The sequence below is a fragment of the Rhizophagus irregularis genome, chromosome 14 (genome assembly GCF_026210795.1).
Source record: "Rhizophagus irregularis chromosome 14, complete sequence".
NCBI classification, from domain to species: Eukaryota; Fungi; Glomeromycota; class Glomeromycetes; order Glomerales; family Glomeraceae; genus Rhizophagus; species Rhizophagus irregularis.
The window spans coordinates 1,884,158-1,910,686 of NC_089442.1; the positions used below are offsets into that span (position 1 = coordinate 1,884,158).

At 27.0% G+C, this 26,529-nt stretch overlaps 9 protein-coding genes across 9 annotated transcripts; 5 read left to right on the plus strand and 4 right to left on the minus strand.

Annotated features, from left to right (window-relative positions):
• Window positions 1-1,754: 1,754 nt before the first annotated feature.
• Window positions 1,755-2,114, plus strand: OCT59_006092 (uncharacterized protein; the record flags this gene model as incomplete). The annotated part of the gene is made up of 1 exon (XM_025311982.2): window positions 1,755-2,114. The coding sequence occupies one exon, from the start codon at window positions 1,755-1,757 to the stop codon at window positions 2,112-2,114; it is 360 nt and encodes a 119-aa protein (XP_025166416.2).
• A 4,332-nt stretch (window positions 2,115-6,446) lies between these two features.
• OCT59_006093 (uncharacterized protein) lies at window positions 6,447-8,555 on the plus strand (the record flags this gene model as incomplete). Its single annotated transcript, XM_025311983.1, has 2 exons — window positions 6,447-8,408; window positions 8,499-8,555. The coding sequence occupies 2 exons, from the start codon at window positions 6,447-6,449 to the stop codon at window positions 8,553-8,555; spliced, it is 2,019 nt and encodes a 672-aa protein (XP_025166417.1).
• Window positions 8,556-9,240: 685 nt separating this feature from the next.
• Window positions 9,241-10,047, minus strand: OCT59_006094 (uncharacterized protein; the record flags this gene model as incomplete). Its single annotated transcript, XM_066141033.1, has 2 exons — window positions 9,241-9,409; window positions 9,506-10,047. 2 exons carry the CDS (start codon window positions 10,045-10,047, stop codon window positions 9,241-9,243), a joined length of 711 nt encoding a protein of 236 aa, XP_065997865.1.
• A 1,335-nt stretch (window positions 10,048-11,382) lies between these two features.
• OCT59_006095 (uncharacterized protein) lies at window positions 11,383-12,432 on the minus strand (the record flags this gene model as incomplete). The annotated part of the gene is made up of 2 exons (XM_066141034.1): window positions 11,383-11,645; window positions 11,868-12,432. 2 exons carry the CDS (start codon window positions 12,430-12,432, stop codon window positions 11,383-11,385), a joined length of 828 nt encoding a protein of 275 aa, XP_065997866.1.
• Window positions 12,433-13,361: 929 nt separating this feature from the next.
• OCT59_006096 (uncharacterized protein) lies at window positions 13,362-13,967 on the minus strand (the record flags this gene model as incomplete). The annotated part of the gene is made up of 2 exons (XM_025322387.2): window positions 13,362-13,426; window positions 13,496-13,967. 2 exons carry the CDS (start codon window positions 13,965-13,967, stop codon window positions 13,362-13,364), a joined length of 537 nt encoding a protein of 178 aa, XP_025166420.2.
• Window positions 13,968-16,294: 2,327 nt separating this feature from the next.
• On the plus strand, window positions 16,295-17,384 carry OCT59_006097 (uncharacterized protein). The gene has a single exon (XM_025322388.2). The coding sequence runs from the start codon at window positions 16,394-16,396 to the stop codon at window positions 17,168-17,170; it is 777 nt and encodes a 258-aa protein (XP_025166421.1). The 5' UTR covers window positions 16,295-16,393; the 3' UTR covers window positions 17,171-17,384.
• Window positions 17,385-17,551: 167 nt separating this feature from the next.
• On the plus strand, window positions 17,552-17,890 carry OCT59_006098 (uncharacterized protein; the record flags this gene model as incomplete). The annotated part of the gene is made up of 1 exon (XM_066141035.1): window positions 17,552-17,890. The coding sequence occupies one exon, from the start codon at window positions 17,552-17,554 to the stop codon at window positions 17,888-17,890; it is 339 nt and encodes a 112-aa protein (XP_065997867.1).
• Window positions 17,891-17,933: 43 nt separating this feature from the next.
• OCT59_006099 (uncharacterized protein) lies at window positions 17,934-18,712 on the plus strand (the record flags this gene model as incomplete). The annotated part of the gene is made up of 3 exons (XM_025334138.2): window positions 17,934-18,029; window positions 18,103-18,259; window positions 18,321-18,712. 3 exons carry the CDS (start codon window positions 17,934-17,936, stop codon window positions 18,710-18,712), a joined length of 645 nt encoding a protein of 214 aa, XP_025166422.2.
• A 1,638-nt stretch (window positions 18,713-20,350) lies between these two features.
• On the minus strand, window positions 20,351-23,504 carry OCT59_006100 (uncharacterized protein; the record flags this gene model as incomplete). The annotated part of the gene is made up of 5 exons (XM_025328493.2): window positions 20,351-21,680; window positions 21,767-22,282; window positions 22,362-22,706; window positions 22,793-23,117; window positions 23,199-23,504. 5 exons carry the CDS (start codon window positions 23,502-23,504, stop codon window positions 20,539-20,541), a joined length of 2,634 nt encoding a protein of 877 aa, XP_025166423.1. The 3' UTR covers window positions 20,351-20,538.
• Window positions 23,505-26,529: the final 3,025 nt, after the last annotated feature.

Sequence of the window (26,529 nt, forward strand, 5' to 3'; positions counted from 1 at the left end):
AATAAATAGTTTATCGTTTATTTTCCTTTCATGTTTTTACGAATTTCGATGATTCTTTTTTTCCTAATAAATGTCATCTTAAAAATAATTTTTTTAAAAAAACAAAATAAAAGTCGTTTATTATGTTTTAAACAATGTGTACTGTGTAATTACACAAAAGATCAGTTGAATTAGTCAAAACAAACCGGAAAATTCATTTTTCTAATTTTTTCAACTTTAACGTACGAATTTATCAATAAACCGACCACTTACCATATTTAATCTTGAATCTGAAAAAAAAAAATGATAAAGTTCACGAACTTATATTCACGCAAATTTATATAATATTTTGTTAAAATCAAATTAAACTTCTCACTTGTTTATTATGTCATAAAGAAATAATTATGACGATTTGATTTGGTAAATTCATACAATCATAATTACTTGATCTAAGCCTTTTTTAGTTGAATTCCATGATTTATATAAATAATCCATTATTCTGACGAAATAATTTGCATTAAATAAAATGACTTTTGAATTTTTTCCTGAATTATCACAAAATCTTTCTCAGCTAATTGATGATGCATACGATCATGATATTATCATCAACGTTGGAGAAAATTCAAATACAAAAGAATTTCATGCTCACTCTAATGTCTTGAAAGCTCGTTCTACATATTTCAAAACAGCTCTTTCACAGAATTGGGCTATAAAGGAAAATGATACTTATAGATTTACTAAATCGAATATTTCTCCCATCGTATTTGAAATTATTATTAGGTAATTATTCCCTTTCTTTTTTTCATAAAATAATAATTCATGCTAGATTTCAAATATCGCAATCATTTTTTATTAGATATATGTATACCGGTATTCTTGATTTAAGAAAACATGTCGGTTCAAATATTCTTGAACTTCTTGTAGCATCTAATGAATTACTTATTGAAGAATTAACTGCTTTTATACAAAATTACTTGATTGAAAATCAATCTGAATGGTTACGTAATAATTTCGTCAAAGTTCTTAACATTGTATATATATTTGAAAATTGTAAGCAACTTCAAAATTATTGTTTAGAATTTATTTGTGAAGATCCAGAACCTTTCTTTGATTCTCCAGAATTTCCATCATTGGAAAAGAATATTTTACTTGAATTACTTAAACGAGATGATTTATTAATTGATGAAATTGAATTGTGGAATTATCTTATTAAATGGGGAATTGTTCAAACTTCTGAATTGAGAGAAAAGAATATAACTGATTTAAATAAATGGAATGAAGGGGATTTTTTAAATTTGAAAAATACTTTGAATCCATTAATCTTACATATCAGGTTTTTCGATATTTTTTCAGAAGATTTTTATAGTAAAATTTGGCCTTTTAAAAAGGTATTGCCTGAAATGCTCTTTGAAGAGGTTGTATCATTCCACTTAGCCGATATTAAACCCGAAAAAAATATGGTACCCCCTCGTCATAAAAAAATCTATATTGATTCAATGGTCATTAAACCAAAACATGCTACCATCTTTATTAACTGGATCCAAAGAAAAGATGCTAATGCAAGAATTTCAAAGGATAAATATAATTTCAACCTTATTTATCGTGGAAGTAGAGATGGTTTTGATGTTAATACTATGATTAATAAATGCAATGGACAAGGAGCGTGTATTTTAGTCATTAAAATTAAAGAAAATGGAACTTTAATTGGTGGTTATAACCCTCTTGGTTGGAATTATCGTTCCTATCACGTTGGCGGAATTTATAATAGCTATGACATGTATGGCGGACTTTATGGATATGGAGGAATTTATGGTTCTGGAGGACTTTATGGCGGTTATTATGGCGGTTATAGCGGACTCTATGGAAATAGTTTAAATCGTTGGGCCAATACTACGGAGAGTTTTATTTTTTCTTTGGATGATGGTAAAGATTTGAAAAAGTTCAAGATTAGTCGGGTTATTAATAACAATTGTGCAATATATGAATCTAATAATACTTTAAATTTTGGGAACAGCGATTTGATTATTAATGGAAATAGTGGCACATGCAATCGATGTCATTATGAAAGTAGTATTTTAGATACAAATAATTTCTCAATTGAAGATATGGAAATTTTCAAATATAATAAATCGTGAAGGATAAGATTATAGAAGTACAGTTACTTAATAACCTTTTATTTTTAGGTAATCCATGTTATATCTTTTCAACATTTTTATTTACTGTAGGTGTCATTGAATAAATCATGAAAAAATTTTTTTATTAATATAAAATCAATATATTGAGATAATTGATGATGCATAATTCGATATGGAAAGTTACTCTTACGAAAGAAAATAAAATTTTTGTTCTTCGTTTCGTACTATCATTGACAAATTTGTGTTAAATCCATGCATTTCCTTTCATACACCTATTTCATCTTAATTTTTTTTAGGATGATTCCTACCCTCGCTACTTTCTTTTTTGATTATGTAACACTTTTTGATCTTTTTTATTGTAACACTAATAAATACTCGTACTTTAATAGTTCCCGTCTTCTAGTAATACACATAATAAAATAGCAAAACTAATTTTATACAAAAGATTCATAGAAAATGTGGTTAGCCGGGCAGTATAAAAGTCGTTTCACGGGATGATTCATTGACATCACGAGGTTGGTCTTACGACTCTTAAGTCTACGTACGTATAATTTTGCTATTGATATAATTAAACACCATCTGTGAAAAACATCAACAAAATCACAGACGATTGATTAGAATAAATATTGTATCCAAGTACAAAAGGCCATTTTGTGATCATCTGGTGCAACAATATCCAGTTGAACACACGTCTCGGCGTCTCGCTTACACCAGCGGGTTTCTGAGTTCTGACATAGAACATTCAATACGAAAATTTTTTTTACATAAGAATCTATCCAAACAACTATTAAATAAATAAAAATAATTTGAAGTACTATGGTAAATTCTTGAAAAAACAATATAGAATACATTACGTACCACAAACAGGAATTAAACATTAATATAATAATGGGTATATTATAATATATATTCCCCTTCTTTTTTTGATAACATTTATAGCATTCTTCATGTTTTCTGATGACAATGGATGCATTTTCATAATGGTGTAGTTAGCCGAAAAACGGAGCCGAATTCCTGATTGCCGATCATCCGGACCCGGTTTAATCGCTGGAATTCCACGACGATCTACGCCTGAGCCGGGGACGGATCACGTTGCGGCTAATTGTTACACCATTATTGCAGGTCTTTTATTCTTAATTTATCTAGATAGAAGTGAACAGTTCACTTCCATCTAACCTCATTTGGTAATAATTTCCAAGCATCAACTTGTAAAGTATTTTTTTGCATAGTAGTATCATCATAAAAGATGGAACTTGTAATATACGTGATGAAAATTCTTTTATTCCAGTGCAAAACTGCAATCTAGTTCCAAACAAATTGAATTTGTTTCTTTAACGAGAATGATAATCATTTGTGGAGAAAAATATGTTGAAATGTTTCTTTGTAAACAGCAAAAATACTGCGAAAAATATTTATTGCGTTTATATCAATGACATAATTATTTGGACGTGTATATTATTTATAGCATGAAATAAATAGAGCAAAAGTACGACAAAATATTCAAGAAAGCTTGAGAATCTTATGCTTCAAGCAAATAAATGAATGTTTTAGTAATAGTTACTTGATATCAACAATCTCAACATATCAGATATACACATTACACAGTCAGATGATTGAAAGTGAAAAATCATTAAACTTACACATATAGAGAACATGATAATTTAAATAATTTATTCTTGTTGGATAGAAGGCGTTCATGCTAATGTAAAATTTCAAAATATTATTAAATATAATTTTGGGCTTATTTACAGTACTGTACAATTAACGATGGTTATGAAAAATACATCGCAATAAAATAAATATAATGAATATGGATCTTGCATTCTAGTTATTTTAAGGATTAATCGAGTTGTTAATGGCGAGTTTACGATATATGATTTAAGTTACCAAAATGAAAGTATTATTCCTCAATTGAATAAATAGAAAATTCTAGAGTTAAACTATTATAGATAGATGTAAAGGTTATTTTTACTTAATATCGAATTATTTCGTCGAAAAATCACCGAAACAGTAGTAATTAAAATTTTTGTATAATTCATGATGTTAAAATATTTTAATAAACAAACGCTTCGTCGGTTCAAAAGAATCTGAATCTGTTAAAAGCTTGACCATAACATTCTTTTTCAAGTGGTTTGTCGATCACCTATAATTTTAGTGGTATACGATTTTGAGAATTAATGAAACTTAATAATGAAAGATAAATATTCTAAATAACTCTCAATAATTCTGTCAAATGGCTTCGATTTTTTTTTATTTTTTTTGTGTCGGTATGCGTGATGAATATTTTGCAACGACTTCAAAACATCGAAAATTCGTTAACATCATTTCAATAAATTCCGTTCGTAATATGGACAGAATTTATTATCGCTAAATTTAATGAATTATCATAAGAACTTCTGATATGGAATTTTTTTATATATTTCCATAATTTTCTATAAAATTGGTCAATATTTTTGGTTCCGGCAATAGTGTTGAATTTTAAAATTTCTAATCACATGTACTGTACTGTAATATTTGGAATTCCAAAGCGGGTTCTTGTAAAATTTAAGAATGATAATAATAGAGGGGACAACTCATTAATTACGTGATATGAGTAACTATATTTAATTATCCACCTGAATTTTTAATGTATCGCCTATTTTTTTTATATCTACAGTATATAACTAAAGAAAATATCTTAAAATAAAATACTTTTTACCGTTATATTTAATTAATAAGTTTTAATTTTTATATTTTAACTATATTTGACCTAACAATACGCCAACAAACACGAAACTTTAGAAAAATATTGCTCTCACTTGTCTACTCTCAAACATCTGCTTTAAAAACTGTTGTGGGTCAAAAGTTTTAAGTTTGGGATTACGTTCTGCGCATATAAATTTTATGTAGGACAGTTTTATAAGTTATTGTGTAACCCTACAGTTATTTTAATTAATGTTTCGTTGATGAAGGTATCATCTCTATCTTGATTTATTTGGTAGACAGGCAAGAGATTAGGGTACTAAGAATTGTGAAGATACATCCGATTTATATGATGCATATTAAAACATCTCTCCGTAAAATTCTAACACCAAATACGATTAATCATAACAAACATAATTCTATTTTCAATTCGGGAATCTTGTAAAGACAATCAACAAGAATTCAATAATTTATTTCGTGTATGACCATATAAAAAAAAAGTTATTTTTTCTCTTTTTTTCTTTTAAGTAAATTATTAATTTAAAAATTTTATAGGTTATATCCTTTGCCGATCAAGCGAATGGATCATCTAAATTAAAGTCTATTGATGATGCAATACATCCTTTCTTACTTTGGATCTACCTTAAAATCTGATAAAATTACCATTTGCTTTGTTGATCCAAAAGTAAATGTCTGCAATCAGTTGGAAACTGTTTTTAAGATCCCAAATAATTACGTTCATTTTTTTACTTTAGAAATGGAAGAATTTACACTAATCACATTATCAAATATCTAAAATTTTATATGACAAATAGAAATATTTGAGCGTAACTTTGTTCTTAACGACTTGCTGTAAAACAATAATGCGGTGAAACATTTCAATTATTTTAATAGACAAAATTCCGAAGATCTTCAAAATAAAAAGCACAATCATGTAAAGTAAACGCTGCCAATTGGTCGTCAGGTCGTCATTAACTTGTTCTTTTACTGTTCAATTTTTTTGCGAGTTATTTTTTTTTGTGCTACTTTAATATATTTGGAAATAACCCTATTGGAAATAAGAGAAATGCAAAGTACTTTTTTAAGAAAATCTGATATATTAAATTTTTTAATTTCCCCTCTCTCCCTTCTAATATTAGAAATTAATTTTGTTAATCCATAATTACAGAATTAATAACGTGATCATAATAAAAATATAGATATTATTTCAATTATAAATATAGTTATAATAAAAGTATAAATGTTGTAAAATGTGTAACAATAAACCCGCAATTATTAGTATGTAACTTGTTAGTATGTAAAAAAAAAGACTATCATGACGGCAAAAACAAATAGATACAAAATGGCACTAGGAAATTTTAAAATTACCTCCTAAAAAAGCTAGTTGTATTACATTAATATCAAAAAAAATGATTGGTTCACTTTTTTTTTACTTGCATAATGTATCACCTCAGTTTCTAAATTAGGAAGAGTTTTAGTGCTATAATACAAAAAAAAAAAAAAATAGGAAGGATAAATTAATATAAAAATAAATAGGATACGTTTTTCAATTCTATTTATTTTTTTCTTTTTTTTTTCGAAAAAAATAACAATCATTTTTATTTACTACCGATACATTATTGCGTAACAATTAGTTCTGAGAAATTTCAAATGGACGCAGATGTACAGGAAGATAATATTGACATAATAGTCCAAATAGATGATCCTCCATCGAAACACGTATCAGTCAGTTTAAATCCCGGAGAAAATTTATCAAAGATTCGTGAAAAACTTGAACAAAATAGTAAAATTAAAATGAATGATACATTATCATTTGCAAATAAAATCGTCCAAATCAATAATAAAAATAATAATGAAATTTATTTAGCTGAAGTAGCGAAAGAAGATGAAGAAAAGAAAACTTTAGAAAAAATTATAAATAAGAAAGACAAAATTTTATATTTAAAATCAGAACCTGATTGGAAATTTTTAAAAAATAAACTTGGATTAGAATATGGGTTCACTTCAATGTTAGAAAAGGCTAATAAGAAAGCATTTACAATAATGGAAGATTGTAAAATGACAGAAATTGTTGATGGATGTAAACATAATACAATTGAAATCGATTTAGAGAAAGATAAGATTATGAAAAATGATTTCCTTTTAGCTGCGGACACTAACGTATTAAAAACAACATTTGGAAATTCGAAAATTAAAGAATCCAATTGCGAAACTAATTTAACTTGTACGATAAGTGAATATAGTAAAGTATCTTTAAAATTCAGATTGCAACCAGACTCTGAATTTATTAAAGAAATTAAGGATGCAATAGAATCCAAAGACCATAGAAACTTTAAGAAAATCACTGAGGAATATGGTCAATTCATTCCAACGGAAATTATTTTGGGCGGAAGAGCTTATTTTAAGAGCTCAAATATCTCAAGGAATTGTTCTGAAGAAAATTCTAATAGATTTGATATAAATGCAGGCGGCCAGAATTCAAATATAGGAATAGAAAGTACTACAGAAAATTTAAGCAGAAATATTAATAACTCTAAATATGAATGTTTTAAATTAATTGGAGGACGACAACTTGGCATTAGTAACTTTGATGAAAAAGATTGGGCTGAATCTTTAAGGGATTTTAGAAATTGGAGTTGCATAAAATTTAAGGATTCCATCAGTATATTTCAACCCTTATCTGAAAATTTACGTAAGCAAATTTTATCAACAGTCGGAAAAAAGATACTTTATACAAATACTGAAGATTATACATATTATTTATTTGAATATGCAAAACCAAAAGTATTTATATTAAATATACCAGAAAATATTTTAAAGATTATTCAAAACAAAGATAGTGATTGTAGTATCTTTGCAACAGTTATGGACGAAAAAGAAAAAGATATTTTTAATTGTCAAGTCGTTTGGTCACAAAATGAAGACCCAAAACTTATAATTCATTGTATTCAAAAAAAATTTAAAAAACGTAAATGTAAATTGAGGATTAGTTGGATGATTATTGGTTATGATCTAAATTTTGATTTTAGCCATTCGGAAAATAATATACAATTTAAAGTTCAAAAATATCATTTTAACGCGTCAGCAGGCCATCAAACCACGATCAAATCATTAGATTTAGGATATAATTCATCAGTTCTTTGTTTTGGAATTCCTGTATTAAATAAGTTGAACTCTTCAAATAATTCTCTTGTCATTAATCATCATTTTTTCAATGATCAAAAAAGTGGAAAAATTGGATTATATGCGTTCTCTTATTGTTTAGAAAAAAATCATTATGTTGATTTACCTGATTTTACTTTTACTATACTTATTATTTCAACTTATCCTAATTCTGATGATTATGGAATATTACCTATTAAACATAATTATAAGATAAAAAATTTGTTTAATTTTATTAAATATAATCCTTTAAAACAAAAACCAAAATTTTTAAGTTTATATTCTATGGGAGAAAATTGTGGTCCGAACTTTCTAAAACAAAAAATTAATCAAATTAAAGTAAAATCTATTGATATTAAAAAATGTAATCAAGAAGATTGCATTTGTAAAAGTAAAAAATTAACGAAATCAGAAAATAATCTGAAATATGCATTCTTGGAATCATTTGAGGTATTTAGTAATTCTTTTTATTCAATTTATTTGTTCTTCAATTTGATAACCTAAAATTAAATAAACATCTTCTCTTTCCCTTTCGATTAGGTTACGAAAGAGAAATCACCTTGGTTACTGGAAAATTCAAAATTTTTTAGCGTATAAAAATTAAAAAAGCGAACCCTTCAATTAAATTAGAAATAACTTATTCAAATACAATCCATTACATTTTATATAAGGTCTTTTTATATGTTTTTATTTATGAAATTTTTATGAACAAATAATAATAATAAGTCTATAAGGTTATATTCAAAGTCAAGTATTTATTCAAAAATTCGATCGTACATTCGTACGCACGTAGATCTACAATCACGTGATCCTATATTAAGAAATTATGACGTAATGCTGAATTTGTGACTAATAATTCAACTTTAAGAGAAGTTAAATCTTTAGAATTTTATGATAAGAGCGTTTTATTTTGTTATTATTTATGTCAAATACATAAGAAAAATTTTAATAAATCACTTATTACAATTATTTATTTTAGCGTTCACGCAATTTGATAATAGGCGAAAAATCATGGATTAAATTATCGTTAATTTAGGCCAGAATTATAATTAATTCACAGTAATTGGCCTAAATTAAAGAAATATTTCTAATTCTGATATGGAGCCGGAATTAATCAATGCGGGCTGAATTGTATTTTGATCTTATATTCTGTAGTCGTTTTATTACATTTCACCATGAAATGTTTTAAATTGATATTTCTTTTTAAATTGTTAGATTAAAACCATTATTTCATACAATTTATTGATTTTTCTTTTTTTTTTGTACATATAAATATAAATTTTTATTCTTCCTCTAAATCTTCAATTTCAGAACTATAGAGGATCTCACTTCCAATATTACTTTTTTCATTCTGCAAATACGTCCATCCCAATATTATAGCATATACCACAAACATCAATGCAATAATTAACGTAAAAATTACTTCATGCCATTTATTAAATAATAATTGACTATAAATAAATATTGCATAAGTATTTGGTAAGTATAATCCAACCCAATTACTTGCTTCATTCAAAACCTCAGATCGTTGTGAGAAAGATAAATACCAAGTAGTAAAAATCAAAGCTATATAAGGATGTAATATGTATATACCAAACGCCAAAAGTTGCCAAGGTATTCTTGAAACGGAATGATTATTAAATGGAGGAATCGTTCCTGGTGGTAAAGGTTTTTTTGGATGATCTTTTTCTTTTTTTATAGCATAAAAATCAATAAATATGGTAATTATTGCTAATATAATAAAAATGATAATTCCAAATATCACAATTAAATTTTCAATCTTTTTACGAGAATCAAAATAATTTCTAGTATGTATTAACGTTGATTTATAATGATCTGTTAAAAGTTTATAATAAATGTAAAGGATAATTATGATTTGTGAGAAAGAAGAAATACCAAATGCAATTAATAATGATGAATTAAAATTTTTTCCAATTTGAAATGAAATTATTCCTTGTATCGCTGACCAAATTATTAAAATATTAATTGTGATAGATAATTTGAGAACATAATCTTTTAATGGTCTCATGGAATTTTGTGATGTTTGAGAAATTGGGTAATCATGTGATGGTAATTCTTCATATAACATTTTTTCTTTTTTTTTTGTATAACAAATAGATGAAAAAAAAAATTGCTCGTTTTGAATGAAAAAAATTTAAGAAAGAAATGAATGGAAAAACGGAAACGGAAAGTGAAACATTTATTGCAATTAATAATGATATTTACTATGTCGTAATGATGATGTATATTTACGCTGTTATGATGTCAATCATTGATTTTTTTTTCAATTTTTGCAGGATTTGTAATGAAATTAATTACTAGAAAAACTTAGTTATTACTTTGGAATGGTCATGAAAAAATTAATAAGTTTATGTTAAGAGAAATTCGAAATATATAGAAAGTTTCGGTATACATTTAATCACGTGCACAAATTTTGACAAATTTTACCACATTTAAGTAATTTAACCAATAAAATTCCCGAATCTTCAAATTCGCCGCAGGAATTGGAATTTTTTTTATCAGTTATCAGCTGATGATAAAGTTATTATGTAAAAATATAATTTTGGATTAGCCACAAATAGAAAATATAATCATTATAATGTATAAAAATAAAAATTTCAAATCATGTGCGCATGAAATTTTGAGTCGCTCTTAAAATGGTAAATCAATTCGTAAAAATGCATGTGCTACACGGTTATTTATTGAGAATCAAATACATATTTTATAATAAACAAGCATAAGTGGCAACAGCAAATAAAACGTTTGGGTGTTCGACACGATTTTGTAGAACTTACAGTCAGAACTCGATATAATGACTATGAAATATAACAACTTTCACGATAAAGCGATTTTTTAAGATTTTATCTTTATATATCTGATATAAACAAATAAAAATCGTTAAAATCGAACTAATTTTGATATACAGTGGCGATTTTTTTTTTCAGTGAACCGGAGGGTTCGTTATATCGAGTTCTGATTGTAGTCTACTTTCTAAAAAGCCATCTCAATTCTTATTGGCCACGGACTTTTTTTTTCTGATTTAAAATTCGACAATTTTATTTATTTTATTTTATTTTATTACTAGAAGAGTAGTACTCCAAAACTATTACAAATAAAAGAAAGACAACATTTACATGTTCTACAACTAATATACGTGTATAGAATTTTGGACGTTAATCCCCTACGGGACCTCACCCTTCGGACTATCTATTCAAAAAGCTAGGACTACGCTAACCTTTCAAATGGACAATGAAACTAAAGACGAACAAAAAGAAACCTAAAAAAAAAGAATTCAAGTCAAGTCATCCGTATTTTTCTTTTAACTAGAAACTAGTTATTGTATGTAAATACTGTCATATACAAAATGGTGTATCCTTATAGGTCCGTAATTGTTTTTTAAGGGTAAAACTATATATTAGAGTAATCAAAGATCCTGCCCAGGTGAGGGTGGGATTTCAACTTTTTTTCTTTTGTTCCTCATTAGAGGTCGTTGGAGTCTTCCTTTATCATCATCAATCTCGTCAGGAGGGGGTGTACGGCGATGAAAGAAAATATCATTATCATTAATAATTTCCAGGTGAGCATCTGATATAAAAAAAATATTTTTGTCTTTGTCGATCGGTGGTAAATATTCGGTGATTAGAGGACATGAACGTCTCAGTATATAATCATCATAAAGTTGTTTAGCTTTGGTATATCCATAGTTGTATTGAGGGATGGTTGACACGTTAAAACGTCATCGAACTTTATAATCAAAAAGATTAATATGGTATGTATTATTATAAAACACTCGGGGATCACCATTAAAATCTGGAGGTAAAGGTGGTAGTGACTTCTTGAGTTTATTTCGTTTTTTAATTCTACGTAGCCAATTCTTGGCACGTTTCAAATTTATCTTTTCCTTATTACTTCTTCCTTCATAAGATGGATGTATTGAGCCACGTTCAGCAACATGGCTTAGTTGTTTAAAAACAACTGATTGTGTGTAATGATCACGTCCTGGCCTGAGTAAATAAGGTTTATTATAATGAATTCTTCGTTCAGAATTGATGATGCTTTGTTTCAAACGATTCCAACGTTTGATTTGTTGTGGTGAGCGAACGATGTCAAATTCAAGATTTCTATATTCTTTATAGAAAGGTCGAAGCGTGGGGATACCTTTCTTTGATAAAGTGATGGTTGGCTCCATAATTTCTTTCAAATTTTGATTATTGTTACCTTTGTAAGGTCGGTATCTTTTGATTACAACTTCATATTTCACGCCTAGTCGTGTTGAATGAACTTTTTTGGCTCGGGGGTTATCAGTCAAGCATTTGTACAAAGCAGGATTACTAGGAAATTTTGAATTGGTTTGTATATTTAAATTGACATTTTCTATATTTAAGAGGTGTGTATGACATTTCCATCGATTTCTAGATAGAACGAAAGCTGCAGGTTGATCACAGTGTTTACCCAATCCAAATAAATTATTCATACCACATGGTAGATAGAATCCCAGGTAGATCACGTGGGAACCAGAACTAAATCTAATAAAAGTATTGGTTTGTCTATTTTTAATACTATCAGAAGATAATCTATTTTTAATTGCTAAAAATTTTACTAATAATAGTTGGCGTAAACGTTTAAAATATTTTTTAACGGTGTCAGGTGAAAATTGTCGATTAATAGCAAATGTGAAGGTGAGGTATGTCCCTATTAGGTAGTTGATGTTAAGTTTTTTACTACTTGAATTGAAGATCCTTTGATGATCACGAGTCATTTCAATATCATTGGTGTAAACGGTAAAAAAATTTTTCCTTGTTAGATCTAGATCAGCATGTTGATCTAACTCAATGAGGAAGTATCGAGCTTTTTTGGTGTTGTATAGTGTACCACTGCCACGTGTATCAGTGATTTCATATGGGTTGATTCTCTTCGTGTGAAAGGAAAAAGAGTAAGTATTGCAAGGGCGGTATAAACGAACAATAGCTTTGGAGCCTTCTAGAGGTCCTTTGGGGTGGGAGTTCTCTGTACATAAGTCCTTTTGAGAGGTTTCCATATTCGTTATTTAAAATTCGACAATCAAATAATTTTTTCGTTTATCAAAACTTACTGAAAATCACGTGACATAGACGATAATTCTCTACATTTATTACATTTTTAATAAATAAATAAACCACTTAAAAGAAATATTATTTATTGAAGTTTACCGTAATATATTAAGTACAATGCTTACGCTTACACTTGTTTGTTAATTATAAAATTCTCAAAACTTATCCTTTTTATATAAAATCCTTACAAATGCGAAGTACGGTATACGTATATGTCAATATTTATTCTCTAAATATCTCCATTTCATCTTTATAAAAATAAATCAATCAATAATTGTTTATTGAAAAATTTAATTAAATTTTAAAAATTTTTTTAACTGATCATTTTCAATTTAGTAATATCTAGTATTTGTAAAGATTGTGAAGTTCGTAAATATACTATTAAATGAAAATAAATATGTTAAATTTAGCACAAATCCTTTCCTAAAAATAAAATTTATCAATTACCTGGGTATTTCATGCTTGATATATTATCATATTGTTCATAATAACCGTCGGAATTTTTTGGCTCAGGTAGATTATTAAAATCAAGTAATCTACTTGTATAAATAGCTTCAGGGTGCGTTTCATATGATAAAGCTAAATTAGTTGAAGTTATATTATCAGTCGTTAAATTATTATTAATCTTTTCCGCGTCTTTAATTTGCTTTATTAATTCAGTCTCATAGTTTGGATTATCTGGATCCTTTCGGTAACTATTATATTCTACGAACCACCATTGTTCAAACGTTATTTTAATTTCATTTATTGTTGGTCTATTTGATGGACTTGCATCCAAGCACCTTTTAATTAAATGCAAAATCAATTTAGGTACTTTGATTTTAAAAATTGGTCTGAGTCCTTGACAAATACTTAATGCCAAAGGTTTTTCATGGTTCACTTCATGATAAGGAGGTAATCCTGAAATCACTTCATACATAATTATACCAAAACTATAGATATCAGCAGCTTTGGTATAACTTTGTCCTCGTAAAATTTCAGGAGCGATGTACGGTAAAACACCATATATTTTGTTATTTGTATTTTCTAATACATTATAATCTGCAGGCCTACATAATCCCACATCAGTTATCAAAGTATCTCCATCACTCTTTAATATATTGCCGATATGTAAATCCCGATGAATTAAGTTATTTTCATGAATATAATAGATTCCATTTGCAATTCTCCGTAAATTGCCAATCTTATCAAACCAATTTAACTTATAATAGGTCATATCTAGATAATTTCGTAAACTTCCATACTTTGCATAACCCAAAACCATCATATAGTCTTCTGTCTTTGGATCTTGAGTTATTCCATAAAATTTAATAATATTTACATCATCAGATGTTATTTTTTGTTTAGTTAGGTTATAATGTGACGTAATCTACATAATAAAAACATAGTATTAGTAGAAATTATATTACAATAATTCTATTAAAAATATATTAGTTAACACCTCATGGATAAATTCAAGCGTAATATTTTTCGAATTATTTATACTTTTCAGGGCTACCTCTTTATCTCCTGACCCTCTGTTCCAATTTTGATTATTATAATCCCATGTACTATGCATAGGTCCATCAATCCAATATGCTCTGTAAACTTTGCCAAACCCGCCTTTTGCAATATACTTAATATGACAAAATCCACTGTAGGGTATCCACTCTAATGCTTCTTTAATATCAGTTGCTGTTAGCTGAGAATCTTGAATGAATTTATCAATAGAATTATTACCACTTGTCCAATTTTTAAAGTTTTGCTTGAAGAATTTTATTTTATAAGGATGAAGCGACATATCTAATTGATCAATAATACCTTTTGATTTCTCTGCTAAAATACCAATATACAGTATATATATATGTCTATCTATACCAAAAGAAGTTTCTCCGATTGTTATTCATCGGAATTTAAAATCCGTTACTATGTTACACTACTTTTGACTTTATATTGTTGCGTTTCAGAAGTGTGAAAATCTGACATTTACCATTTCGGATTATAAGAAAAACAATTCCGAACACGGAACATATTTTAAAATGAATTAATAATTATATATATATATTCATTGTGTTCGAATTGAAACTTTACACTAAACATATCCTTAATATTATCAAGTTCCTTGGCATAACAGATAAGATGATCATGTAACGCAATTCAAATTAGAATAAACATTAAAATTTGGTACGAATAACGCGATATCCAATAAATTTTAAGATTACAATGGGTTTATATTATAGATGATAATTCATTTTAAATATAGCTAGCAATCATATTTTTTTTTTTGGATGTGCGATAAGGTTATAAGGGTTTTTTTGGGATTTTATTTCTATTTTTCTATACCATGTTTCAAAATTTTATAATTTTTATTTTTATAAATTTTATTATTGTTGATTTTAAAGTTGGGTATTTTTTTTTATTCAAAAATCTAAAAGGATGATGAAAACTTTATGTGACTTTCTTAACTTCTTATAATTTATTAATAATAATTTCATTTCAGTATTATTAGATTCATCTTAATTAAAGCTTAATTTTGAATAATATGTTTAATTGTTTTTTTCCTGAAAAATAAATAAATAGTACATTACAAAATTAATTTAACTAATATTAAATCCATTTTTACAACATACTATGATTATATTCAAATAGGACTATTATTTAAGCACAATTTTACTATATTTAGATAATATGGTGGTTATTAGCACAACGAAATTTCAAATATTTTACATAGGTATTACCCGTTAAAAAAATTAAAAATTATACTTCGTCAATTCTGCGGATCGACAAATAATAATAATATTTTTTTCGGTCATAATTATTTATGCAATACTTGTCGTGCGTTAGTTTAATCCATATCGAATGGTTTCTTTTTATCCACCGTCTTCGGATCATTGTTTTTAAAAAAGCGTCATTGTTATTGGTATAAAATCTTAATAATTAAATTAATTTTTGTTATTTACTGCGCCATTATTAATTATTTTTTCGATTTCGATTAAAAAAAATATAATAATATTTTTTCTGACATTAATATTTGTTCATAATTGTATCATTTATAAATCGACAAAATCGACAAAAAAAATTGGTAAGAATTACATCATTTTTTGACTTAATAAAGTTAGTAAATGTGAAAATAAAAATAAAAAAAAGTTTTATGAGAAAAAATTATTAAGTGATGTACAAGACGCATAAATCGTTACACGTAATGTTTTATTAGGTAAAATACGCCCAATTTTTTAATTATATATATATATTTTTTTATAAAGAAAAGAAAATGTTTTTTTTTTACATAAAAAAAAAACGAAAAAATTTCTAAAAAAAAACTTTTCTGATTTAATTTAAAAATTTTAAAAATTTAAACAAAAAAAAATGCCTGATGCGGAAGGAGGAAGTTTAACTTGTAAGAAATATTCGATCTCTTTAGGGATCGTATTTGTTCTTTTGGTAGCCGTCTCTTTGGTACAAGGAATAGTTGCGATTACTTTTGGTGCATTATTTCATTCATATTCTTTGAGTACGTTTGGTATCTCATCTGTAGGACAAATCGTAATTATTTATTACATTTATCATCAACTCGTAACTGAACATATTGCGAGAAAAATATCTTCTGTACCTACAGAAACTACACCAATTTTAAATAATACTAGGAATAATATTAATAATCGTAGAGCAACTGAAAAGAAGATTGCTGTTACTGGAATGTTGATTTATATTTTATTAGCTGGACTTACGTTATTTTCCATATTTTATATTAATAAAAAAATGGATGGTGAAGATCCTAATAATCCTTCTAAACCACCATCAGATGGTGGTCCTCATGATAGGACTAGACCACCCATTCAAATTTTATTATTTTCTATATATTCTATACATCCTTTTTTTATTTTAACACCTCTCGCTTGGTATCTTACTTATTCTACTAATAGTCCATGTCCAGCATGGAGAAATGCGACCATTTGGTCCGTATTATTATTCCTTATGGCTTATACTCAATTTATAAATAGTCAATTATTTTATTTTGTTAAATGGGGAACTAGAGAACTTGTTTGTACTATAATAATGACAACATTATTTTTAATATATGCTATCAGATTATTTGCATTATACGTATGGAGAGGTGGAAATTATGAGAATATTGAACATTAAAATATTCTAAATCAAAAAAAAAAAAATTTTTTATATATATATGTATATTTTTGTGTTGCGCGACTTTTTTTTTTTTATTACCGTACACTTTTTTGTCGTGTCATTTTGTTTCTTGTTGAGAAATTGTTTCTTGTTGGAAAGTTACTGCTTAAATTAATGAACTATTGTAAATTATTACAATAAAAAATTATATGACATTGTTTATAAATTTTCTAAATATATATTGTATACTTTATGACTAATTGAACGTCAAATTGACTAAAACATTATTTTTCAGCGATACAGATGTAACGTATCGATTTTTATTATAAAAAAAATTTTTTTTTTTTCTCTTAAATATTGTTGATCGTTGTTCAAAAATTGTAATCTTGTAAATGCATCATGTCATCATTTAATATTACGCTTTGTTGTCTTATTCATGGAAATAATATTTCAGCCGCATTTCCTGTTAAGGTTGATAATGACAAAACTATTGGTGAACTAAAAAAAATTATTAAAGATGAGAATACTAATGAATTTTTTGGAGTTGACGCAAAAAATCTAACGTTATGGAAAGTTGAGATTCCAGTTAATGATGAAGAAATAAAGCAACTTATCTTACAAGATAATCAAAAAACAAAATTGCTTGGAATTCGATACATTGAAGATTATTGGACCGATTCACCACCCAAAAGATGCATTCATGTAATCGTTGAACCACCAGTAGTTGCTAGTGAGTAAATAGATCATAATAAAATCACTCAAAAACATAATAATAAAAATAATGTTTTATCATTCGGGTACACATTATCATTTGGATCAACTAGTCTCCAACCAATCTACTTCCATAGCGAAAATTACTCATGACATGGAAAACTTTGTATGTTTGTTCGTTAATGTAAATAAAGCATTATAACTTTTTTATACTCACGTTCATGAAATTTATTTTTAAGAGTCTGGATAATCATATGAATGCGAGCGTACCAGTTTCATTGTCTCCTAATTTTTTTCCAGAATTTCTTAAAATTTTGAAAGAAAATTCCGAGATTATGAAACAAATAACGCTTTCGCTCGAACAAGAGAAGAATCGTAAAAGAGAATTTGAAAAAGGTAATACTCAATTACAAAATTATTTTTATACTTCCTTTTTTATTAATCTCTCATATTTCAGACACCTCAGAATCCATGATTGTTGAAGCTAAAGCTGAAGGTCACAATGACGTCTTATTTACATTTGATCCGCAGAAGTACTTTCTTGGTGAATGTAAATCATCTAAATCATACCTAGGTGAACTCTCCAAATCGATTAATGATCGTTTACTAAAAAATCCATTAGTAGAAAAAACCGAATTGGCAGTTCAAACATATTTTAATGAATTAATGGATATTTTTAATTCAAAATATAAGAATGAAATTATTACTAAGGGTAAAGATAATAATCAATCATACCTTAATAAATTTATGCCGGATTTTAGTATACTTAAGGATGATGATACTATATCCTTTCGATTTAGTTATTTTGTTAAAATAGAATATCGAATTAAATTACATACTACTAATTAACTAGTAAATAATAAAGATGTGATAATTTAATCAATTTTTTCGATTAAATTCTTCAAATTGTAAGTTATAAAATTATTTAAAACGAAGAAAAAAAAATTTTTTTTTTTTTACAATAACGTTATTTTAATTACTTTATATTATGTATGTGTACATTGAATTTTTTAACTTTGTAATAAAAATTATTTTAAGTTAAATAAAGGAGAATGAAAAAATTTTTTTTATCGAAAAACCGTCCAAAATCTATGGTAAATCCCTCGAATCTCTTTTTTTTTTCGGTTTACACGGTTTTACAGTCAGAACTCGATACCTAACACTCCGGTTAGGCAATTCCGGAAATATTCGATAAATCAAAATAAGATATCGATGATATATTGCTATATGTAGGAGTCTAGAAGATAAAATTCTGTATATAAAAATTGTTATAATAGTTTATAGTGTTTTTCTAGTTTTGGCCAGACAATGATTCAGGTGACTTTTGCGTTGCATTTATAAAAGTGCAGAAAAAATAAGTTAATCCCGGTCAAAGTTAGGCAATAAGCTTATCGCGAATAGATGCGGTATGATTTATGTTCATCGTGAAATTTACAGTATACAGTACAATATTGTAATAAAACAAATTATCAAGTTCTGACTGTGTGCTCGTGACATGAATAGAGCAATAAATTTTATTTTTTTTACCAGAAATAAAATAGGTTTTAACCTAATTTTATTAGCAAAAATATCAATTGAAATTAGACACATAACTAATTACATACAGTATAAGGTTGCGAGGAATTACGGAGAGAAATCAAAAATTTACTTATAAAAGAAGATGAAAGAGGATAAAAGAGTAGGATGGACTCAATGATGAAAAAAGAAGAATGTAGTACTAAATATCTAAAAAAAAGAATACCTAAAATAAAAAATTGGTAAAAGTAGTTGACAATCAAAAACCCAGTAAGAAGTTGAAACTTGAAACTGACTTGATAGCAAAAAATTAACGATATGCAAGTAAACCAACTATTACTACAAAAGAGTTCAATTATTAACAATGATACGGTACCTCGACAGGACAACAGGCAATCAAGAAAATTGAATTAATTAGACAAATACGCAAAAATGAGCCCCAAGTTTCCAAGGTCCTAACAAGTCAACTGTCAACTATATTATTTAAGTGACCAAGTGACCATCAAAAAAGGGTTGAAATTTTACTAAATTAGTTTTTATAAAAATTCGAACGCGAATTGAATCACGATTAAAACCGTTTTAACGTGAAATAATATTATTGTGGCTTTTTTACATTGTATGAACTTGTTACTGAAAGTTAGCCAAGTTAGCCCTGCTGAAATTTTTTAATAACGTCGTGACTGGTTTTTTTGCGATATATTTCCCATTCAATATGTCATATGGTCATACAGTTATGTTTATAATAGCTTCAAGTTCAAGCTAGGCCTCAGAGTCTCAAACTCAAATTAAGTCAATTTCAGCCTTAAATAAACCTGTTTAATAGAGAAAAAGTGAAACAGCCACAGAATGGATTTCATCACATGATTTCTACTTTCGTTAAAAACGCGTTATGTCATTCCGAAAACAAAAAACAAATTACGCAAATTACACGCTAAATAATTAAATAATTAACGAAAAATTTACTCAATTTAAACGTTATGAAAGTACAACTTTATTTTACAATATTGTCACAAATAATATCACTTTAGATAATACAAAAGAAAAATAAAAGTACATTATTCATTGATCACATAATCTAATAAAAAATTTGAAGAAAAAAAAGAATTTTTTTTTTTGTTGATTATTTACAAATGTTTTAATATTTAAAACCTTCTTAAATTCTACAACGATCCATTCCGCCGCTGATTTTTTGTTGCTCCTGGATGTTTTGTTGTTTTTACTGTAGTTTTGTTTTTGTTAGGTAGGTTAGATGAGTTAGGTGAATCTATTATTTCTATAATAGGAGATTCCCAAATTACGAAATCATTCATATTTTTTGGATTGCCAAAAGGTTTCAAAATTCTAAGTAATGCTTGATATTGTCCACTCGGTACAATGACTTGATTTCCATTAATGTCTGAAACAATACGGGTATCCCAAGGTTTATCTGTTATTTCATTAGATGGACCATTACGTCCGATCTGAATACTAGGGTTACTAAAATCTTTGTGAAGTACTGGAATTCCTACAAATCCATTTGTAGTAAAATCTCCTCTTTTAAATAATTCTATTACAAGAAATCTAGCACCATAATTTAAAAAAAATCGAAAAACTGGAAAATCGTCACCATTAAATGAGAACTGGCCTATTTGATTTGGTTGATCAAAAATCTCACCAGTTAAATAGTTAACAATGAACGGTGGTGGATTATTTGATAACATAGGGATTTTACGTATATCACCTTTAACTCCTAAGTATGGAAGAGTAGATTTTATTCCTTGTTCCGAATCTTTTATTGAAATATATCCTGAATAAATACCAAAATCATTTGGCAAATTTTTTGGTTGAGTAAATTTAATTTTTATAGATGTTGATTTTCCGGGTCGTACGGTGACGGAATTTTTTGAAAATTTTACTCCAGCAAAACGTTTTTCAATAACAAAAGATGATGTCTCAACCCATGTATTATTAAACCATCCTCTTACTGAAGGTGTTGGAATATGATCGAATGTATATTTAGTTGTTTTCTTTCCCGTATTTTTTATGGTAATTTTATGATTTCCTACAAAGTGAGCTGAATCATTAAGTAATAATTTTGATGGATGAATAATCGCTTTCGTCTTTATAGCTTCATTGATATCAAGAAGTCCACCTCCTTGTTTATCGACCGAGAATGGAAATTTTGTAGTATTATAAATTGGTTTAGCACTATATACTAAAAGATCTCTAAGTTTTAATGGATCAAATTTTCCATTTTTTAATCCCTTTGCTTGCATATAAAGTGCTATTGTTCCAGATGTATAAGCTGCTGCCATTGATGTTCCTAAAGTATAAAAAAATATACATATCAATTTAACAAAAAATTTATCTTTAATGACATTCTACACAAACACAATTTTATAAACTTACCAGTAAGTGTGGCGTATTTACCCAAATTTACCGGGTATGTACTAAAAATACGACCACCAGGAGCCAAAAGGTCAGGTTTGATATCAAATTCAAAAGTTGGACCCCATGAAGATTCATTCGAAGGTTTACCGGCGGAACTAAGGGGTATAGTAACTTTCTTATCAGGGAAAGAAACTGTTAAATTCTTATTCCTTCGAATTTGTCGTTTTAAATATTCTCCATCTACGTCACTAATAATCGCGTCTGGAGTTTTACTCAAAGATATAACTGGTAAAAATCCGGTAACTTCACTATCATAAAATACTACTCCTATTGCACCAGCTGCCACAGCATTGCCAATTTTAACACCAAAACCACAACCTCCACGACGTATTAAAGCTATTTTATTGGTAAAATCTTTATTATTATAAGATACACAACCATCAGATTCGGGTAAGTTAGTTGTAGTGTTTGCAATAACAATTGGGAGAGGACCAGGAAGACGATATCTTAGAGTTATACGATCCGTGTTATAAACTACAATAAGATAATAATAATATTTTTCTTTAATAACATGTAAAATGAATTATATTATACAAACAAATTTGTTACTTACGTATTTCTTTTTTAGGATCATTGCTTGGTATTAACACGAAAGAAAGGTATTGAATATTGTCAACGTCACCAACAGATATGATATTAGTTGAGGAATCAGGATTACCTGATGTAAATAAACCTTCTTCACCAAGGTTAGAAGCGGCGACAACTACAACAAATCCTTCACTAGATAATTTATTAACAGCAATTCCAAGAGGGGTATCGTTCCAACCTCGAAAATCTCCTCCTAAAGATAAATTTATAATATCCACTTTATCATTTCTGGCAAATTGCATTCCTTGAATAAGTATATCATCTCCAGTACTAGAATTACAATCAATAGCTCTATAAATTCCGAGCGTAACTAAAAAATTTATACAATGGTCAATTTTTTTTTTAAAAAAAAAATAAAAATAAAAAAAATAAAAATTTGTATAAATAAAGATTTACCTCCCGGGGCCACCCCAGTAAAACCTAGTTCGTGATCATCCGCGGCGATGATACCAGCAACGTGTGTCCCGTGACCCTCACATGTTTCACGAGGATCGTTGTCAGGGACAGGATTTACAGAATCTCCAACACCAATTAAGTCAGTACCGAATTGAGTCTTACATCCTGGTGTCTTAAAACAATTTCCAAATGCTGGATGAGTGTAATCAAGTCCATTATCAATTATTCCAACTTTAATTCCTGTGCCATCTAATCCAGTTCTTTGTCGAAAAACGTCAACACCACTTATTTTATGAGCGGTGAATAACCTTGGTTTAAATTTTCTCTGAAAAAATAATTTTAGTTGATGAATTAATATATTTATGAAAGTATTAAATGTTGTATAATACATATGTATAATACATACCACAGGCCAAATATTTTCGATTCCATATATTTTAGAACATTTAATGACATCATCATTCTCGTTAAATCTAATAGAAACACTATCAATAAAATCCAAATTAAATCGATGAGTATAATTAATTCCAGCATTTTCAATTCTATCTAATATAATTTTTGGTGTTAACGTTGAAGAATATCGTATAATATACACATTCTCGAAGGTAACGGTATTATCTGGGTGTACTTTAATTGGTGCATCGCCAAGAGTAATCGAAAATGTGTAACACAATAAAAGAAGACGGATGATAATTTTGTTCAGAATATTCATTCGGCCTTCTATTATAAAAAAAAAATTGTAAAAAAATAAAATTCTTTTTCAAAATATTGTTTTTTTTTTGGTAAAGAGATAAAATGAAATTTTTTTTTTAAAAAAAAAGGTATCAATTGGGAAAAAGAGGGAAGGATAAACACATCATTTTATTTAAAAAAAAATTTCTATAGTAATAAATTAAATTATTAAAGTAAAAAAAAAAAATTATGATATAATATTATATAATAAACATTAGTCATATATATAAAAATAAATAAAAAACTGATGAACCGCGTTTATTTACATATCCTCTCTATTTTAAGATCTTTCTTCTTTCAATTTCCACATCTTACTTAAGTTGTATAATGGAGACAATTTCCCCTTTTACAAACGAGGCGTAAAACTAAGATTATATTTATTGAAACTTGGCTGAGTTCATTAAAAGCCATTCCTTTCTGGCTGAGTAAAAATAAATAAAAATTATTCGTCACCAGGTCAAAAAAAAAAAAATTATATATCATTAATATTAGAAATTTAAGGTTCATTTTTTTAATAACTAAAAATAGCTTCGGGTATCGAATGACATTTAGTTTCAATAGTTTCAATAAAAAAAAAGAAATTATAATAGAGTCTTATGTCAATCAAAATCAGAAATATATATACCAAAATGATTTACACGAAGTATTTTGTAAATGACCTCATTAGGATTTCAGGTTGCATAGTATGCATAGTAATGCAATAATGTGCATATTATGCGTTTGAATCCATTAAAATCATTGTTCTATTCTGGCGTATACCCAAATATAGTTCTATTTTTTTTATTTTGGTATATTTGAGTATATATAATTATAAATTGGGTTTAAACCATTTTCTTAACAATCATAATTATAATTTAAGCGATATTAAATTTCTTTAAAGAAATCATCCCTTATTATAATAAAATATGTATAAAATATTATTGTAATAATTGACGCAAAAATTCGGAATTTGATGACATAAAAATTCGGAAATACCCCATAAAGCACAATACCAAAAGTCATTTCGTTATAGAATTCTAAATGAAAATAGAAGTCATTACACGAATTCCCGCCAAAAGATATATATACACAATTACACATATAAAGTATATATACACCGTATATATTATAAGTATTTTAATGAAAAAAGCCAAGAAAATTTATCCGGAGATAAAAAATATTCTTTGGAAGAACGTTTCTAAATTAGTAACATGATAGAAACTTAGCCTTTATAATCATGACGTCTCTCAAAAAAGGATGCATAAAGACGCAATAATATGAAACAATAACATTAATAAGGATATCTTGTTATAAAAATAAGGCATGATATATAAGATAATCATATGATTCATGATGTGATTTTAGGAGTCGTAATAAAGATAAAATTATATTACGCCAAAAAATTTTAAACAGAAAAGAAAAAAAAAAATTTTTTTTTTTAATAGTCCCCGAATATTTTCGTATTCATATTTTTTTAATTTTACGCACCTTCTCATGTCAAACCTAACATTTTTGTGTCACAATAGCACGACATATATTATATTCATAAATGGTTAAGATTTTGTAAACAAACTCCAATTTGATGTTATACAGTTTTCACAGAACAATGCCAACTTTTTTAACTAACCCTTTTTTCTATGAGAGATGTTTTACAGATTTTTAATTTATTTATTATTAATTTAAATTCCTTATTAGGGAAATATCTTTTTATTATTAAATTTGACAAATGTGTTAATGCACGATTATCAAACAGGTTTAAAGTCTGGTTGAATACAAAATATCAAACGTATAACTTTCCCCGCATTTTTAAAAGTGAAACATATTAAATATTTTTTTTCTATCTGCATTATCAAAAAAATATACATTATATGCAATCTGTGATGCGTAAACAAACAAAGTAGTTCTCAATAATGAACAAGTAGATCCTTTGAAGGGGATGTTTTAATTTCCTACATTATATTTGAAGATTATTTATTTAGGACGAGATTAATTATATTAATTATCATATAAGAGAATAATAGCACGTAGCGTTGTAGCGTCGTAGCGGGTATGTAATATCAGATATGTATTATTAATAACGAGGAGAATATATAATATATAATATGTTATTATCATAATTTCCCTATTAATTATAATAAAAATAATTATAAATGTCGAATAATTATAAATGTCAAATAATTATAAGTGTCGGGATAACCATATTATATTTCTGTTCAAAAGTTATTAAATCCGATTTTTTGACTTTAAATAATAATAAAAAAAAATTTTTAAAATGGTTTAAACAAGAATTAGCCATCATAATTCACTAATTCATTCTAGGTGAGGCGAAAATTTTTTAGGTCTTATTGGTGAAAATCAATCAAATGCTCGTGTAACGCTAGTTGGTTAAACATCACAACTAATATATCGTTACGCTTCAAGACACTTTTCTTGAACTTTTTTAATTTAATAAACATTTAATATTTATGCAAATAAAGATTTATTTGTATTTGATCAAGCTTTTTTGTTTACTATTTACAATAAGTTTGAGTGAGGCGTTTAACTTTTTTATGGCGTAGTCAAATATTTAATTTTCCCAAATGATATAAGCCTTTTTAAGGCGCAGTTATGAATTAAAACTTATTTGGTATTTCAAAATGAAAAAAATTATTAGGCGGATATAAGACGCCTCAAATTTGAATATTAACTAAATTTGAATTTGTCAATAATTTGAAAATCTATTAAATTATTAAAGAGGCAAATTACAAGATTCTTTGAGAAATGAGATTAATTAAATTTATAATAGCCTCAACTCACCAGGTTTTTTCTCGTGATAAATTATATCATATCTTGAAATCCATTTTTGGTATTATAGTTTAACTGTTCGTATTAGGTTTTAGGTTAAATGTAATCAAATATAAGACTAGTAATATACAATTATTTAATGACGATGGTTTTTTTTCAATTTTATACATAATAAGTAATACTTGACAAAATATGCATACTTTTAGTTCAAAAATCCAATATATACTAAATGTAATGTAATG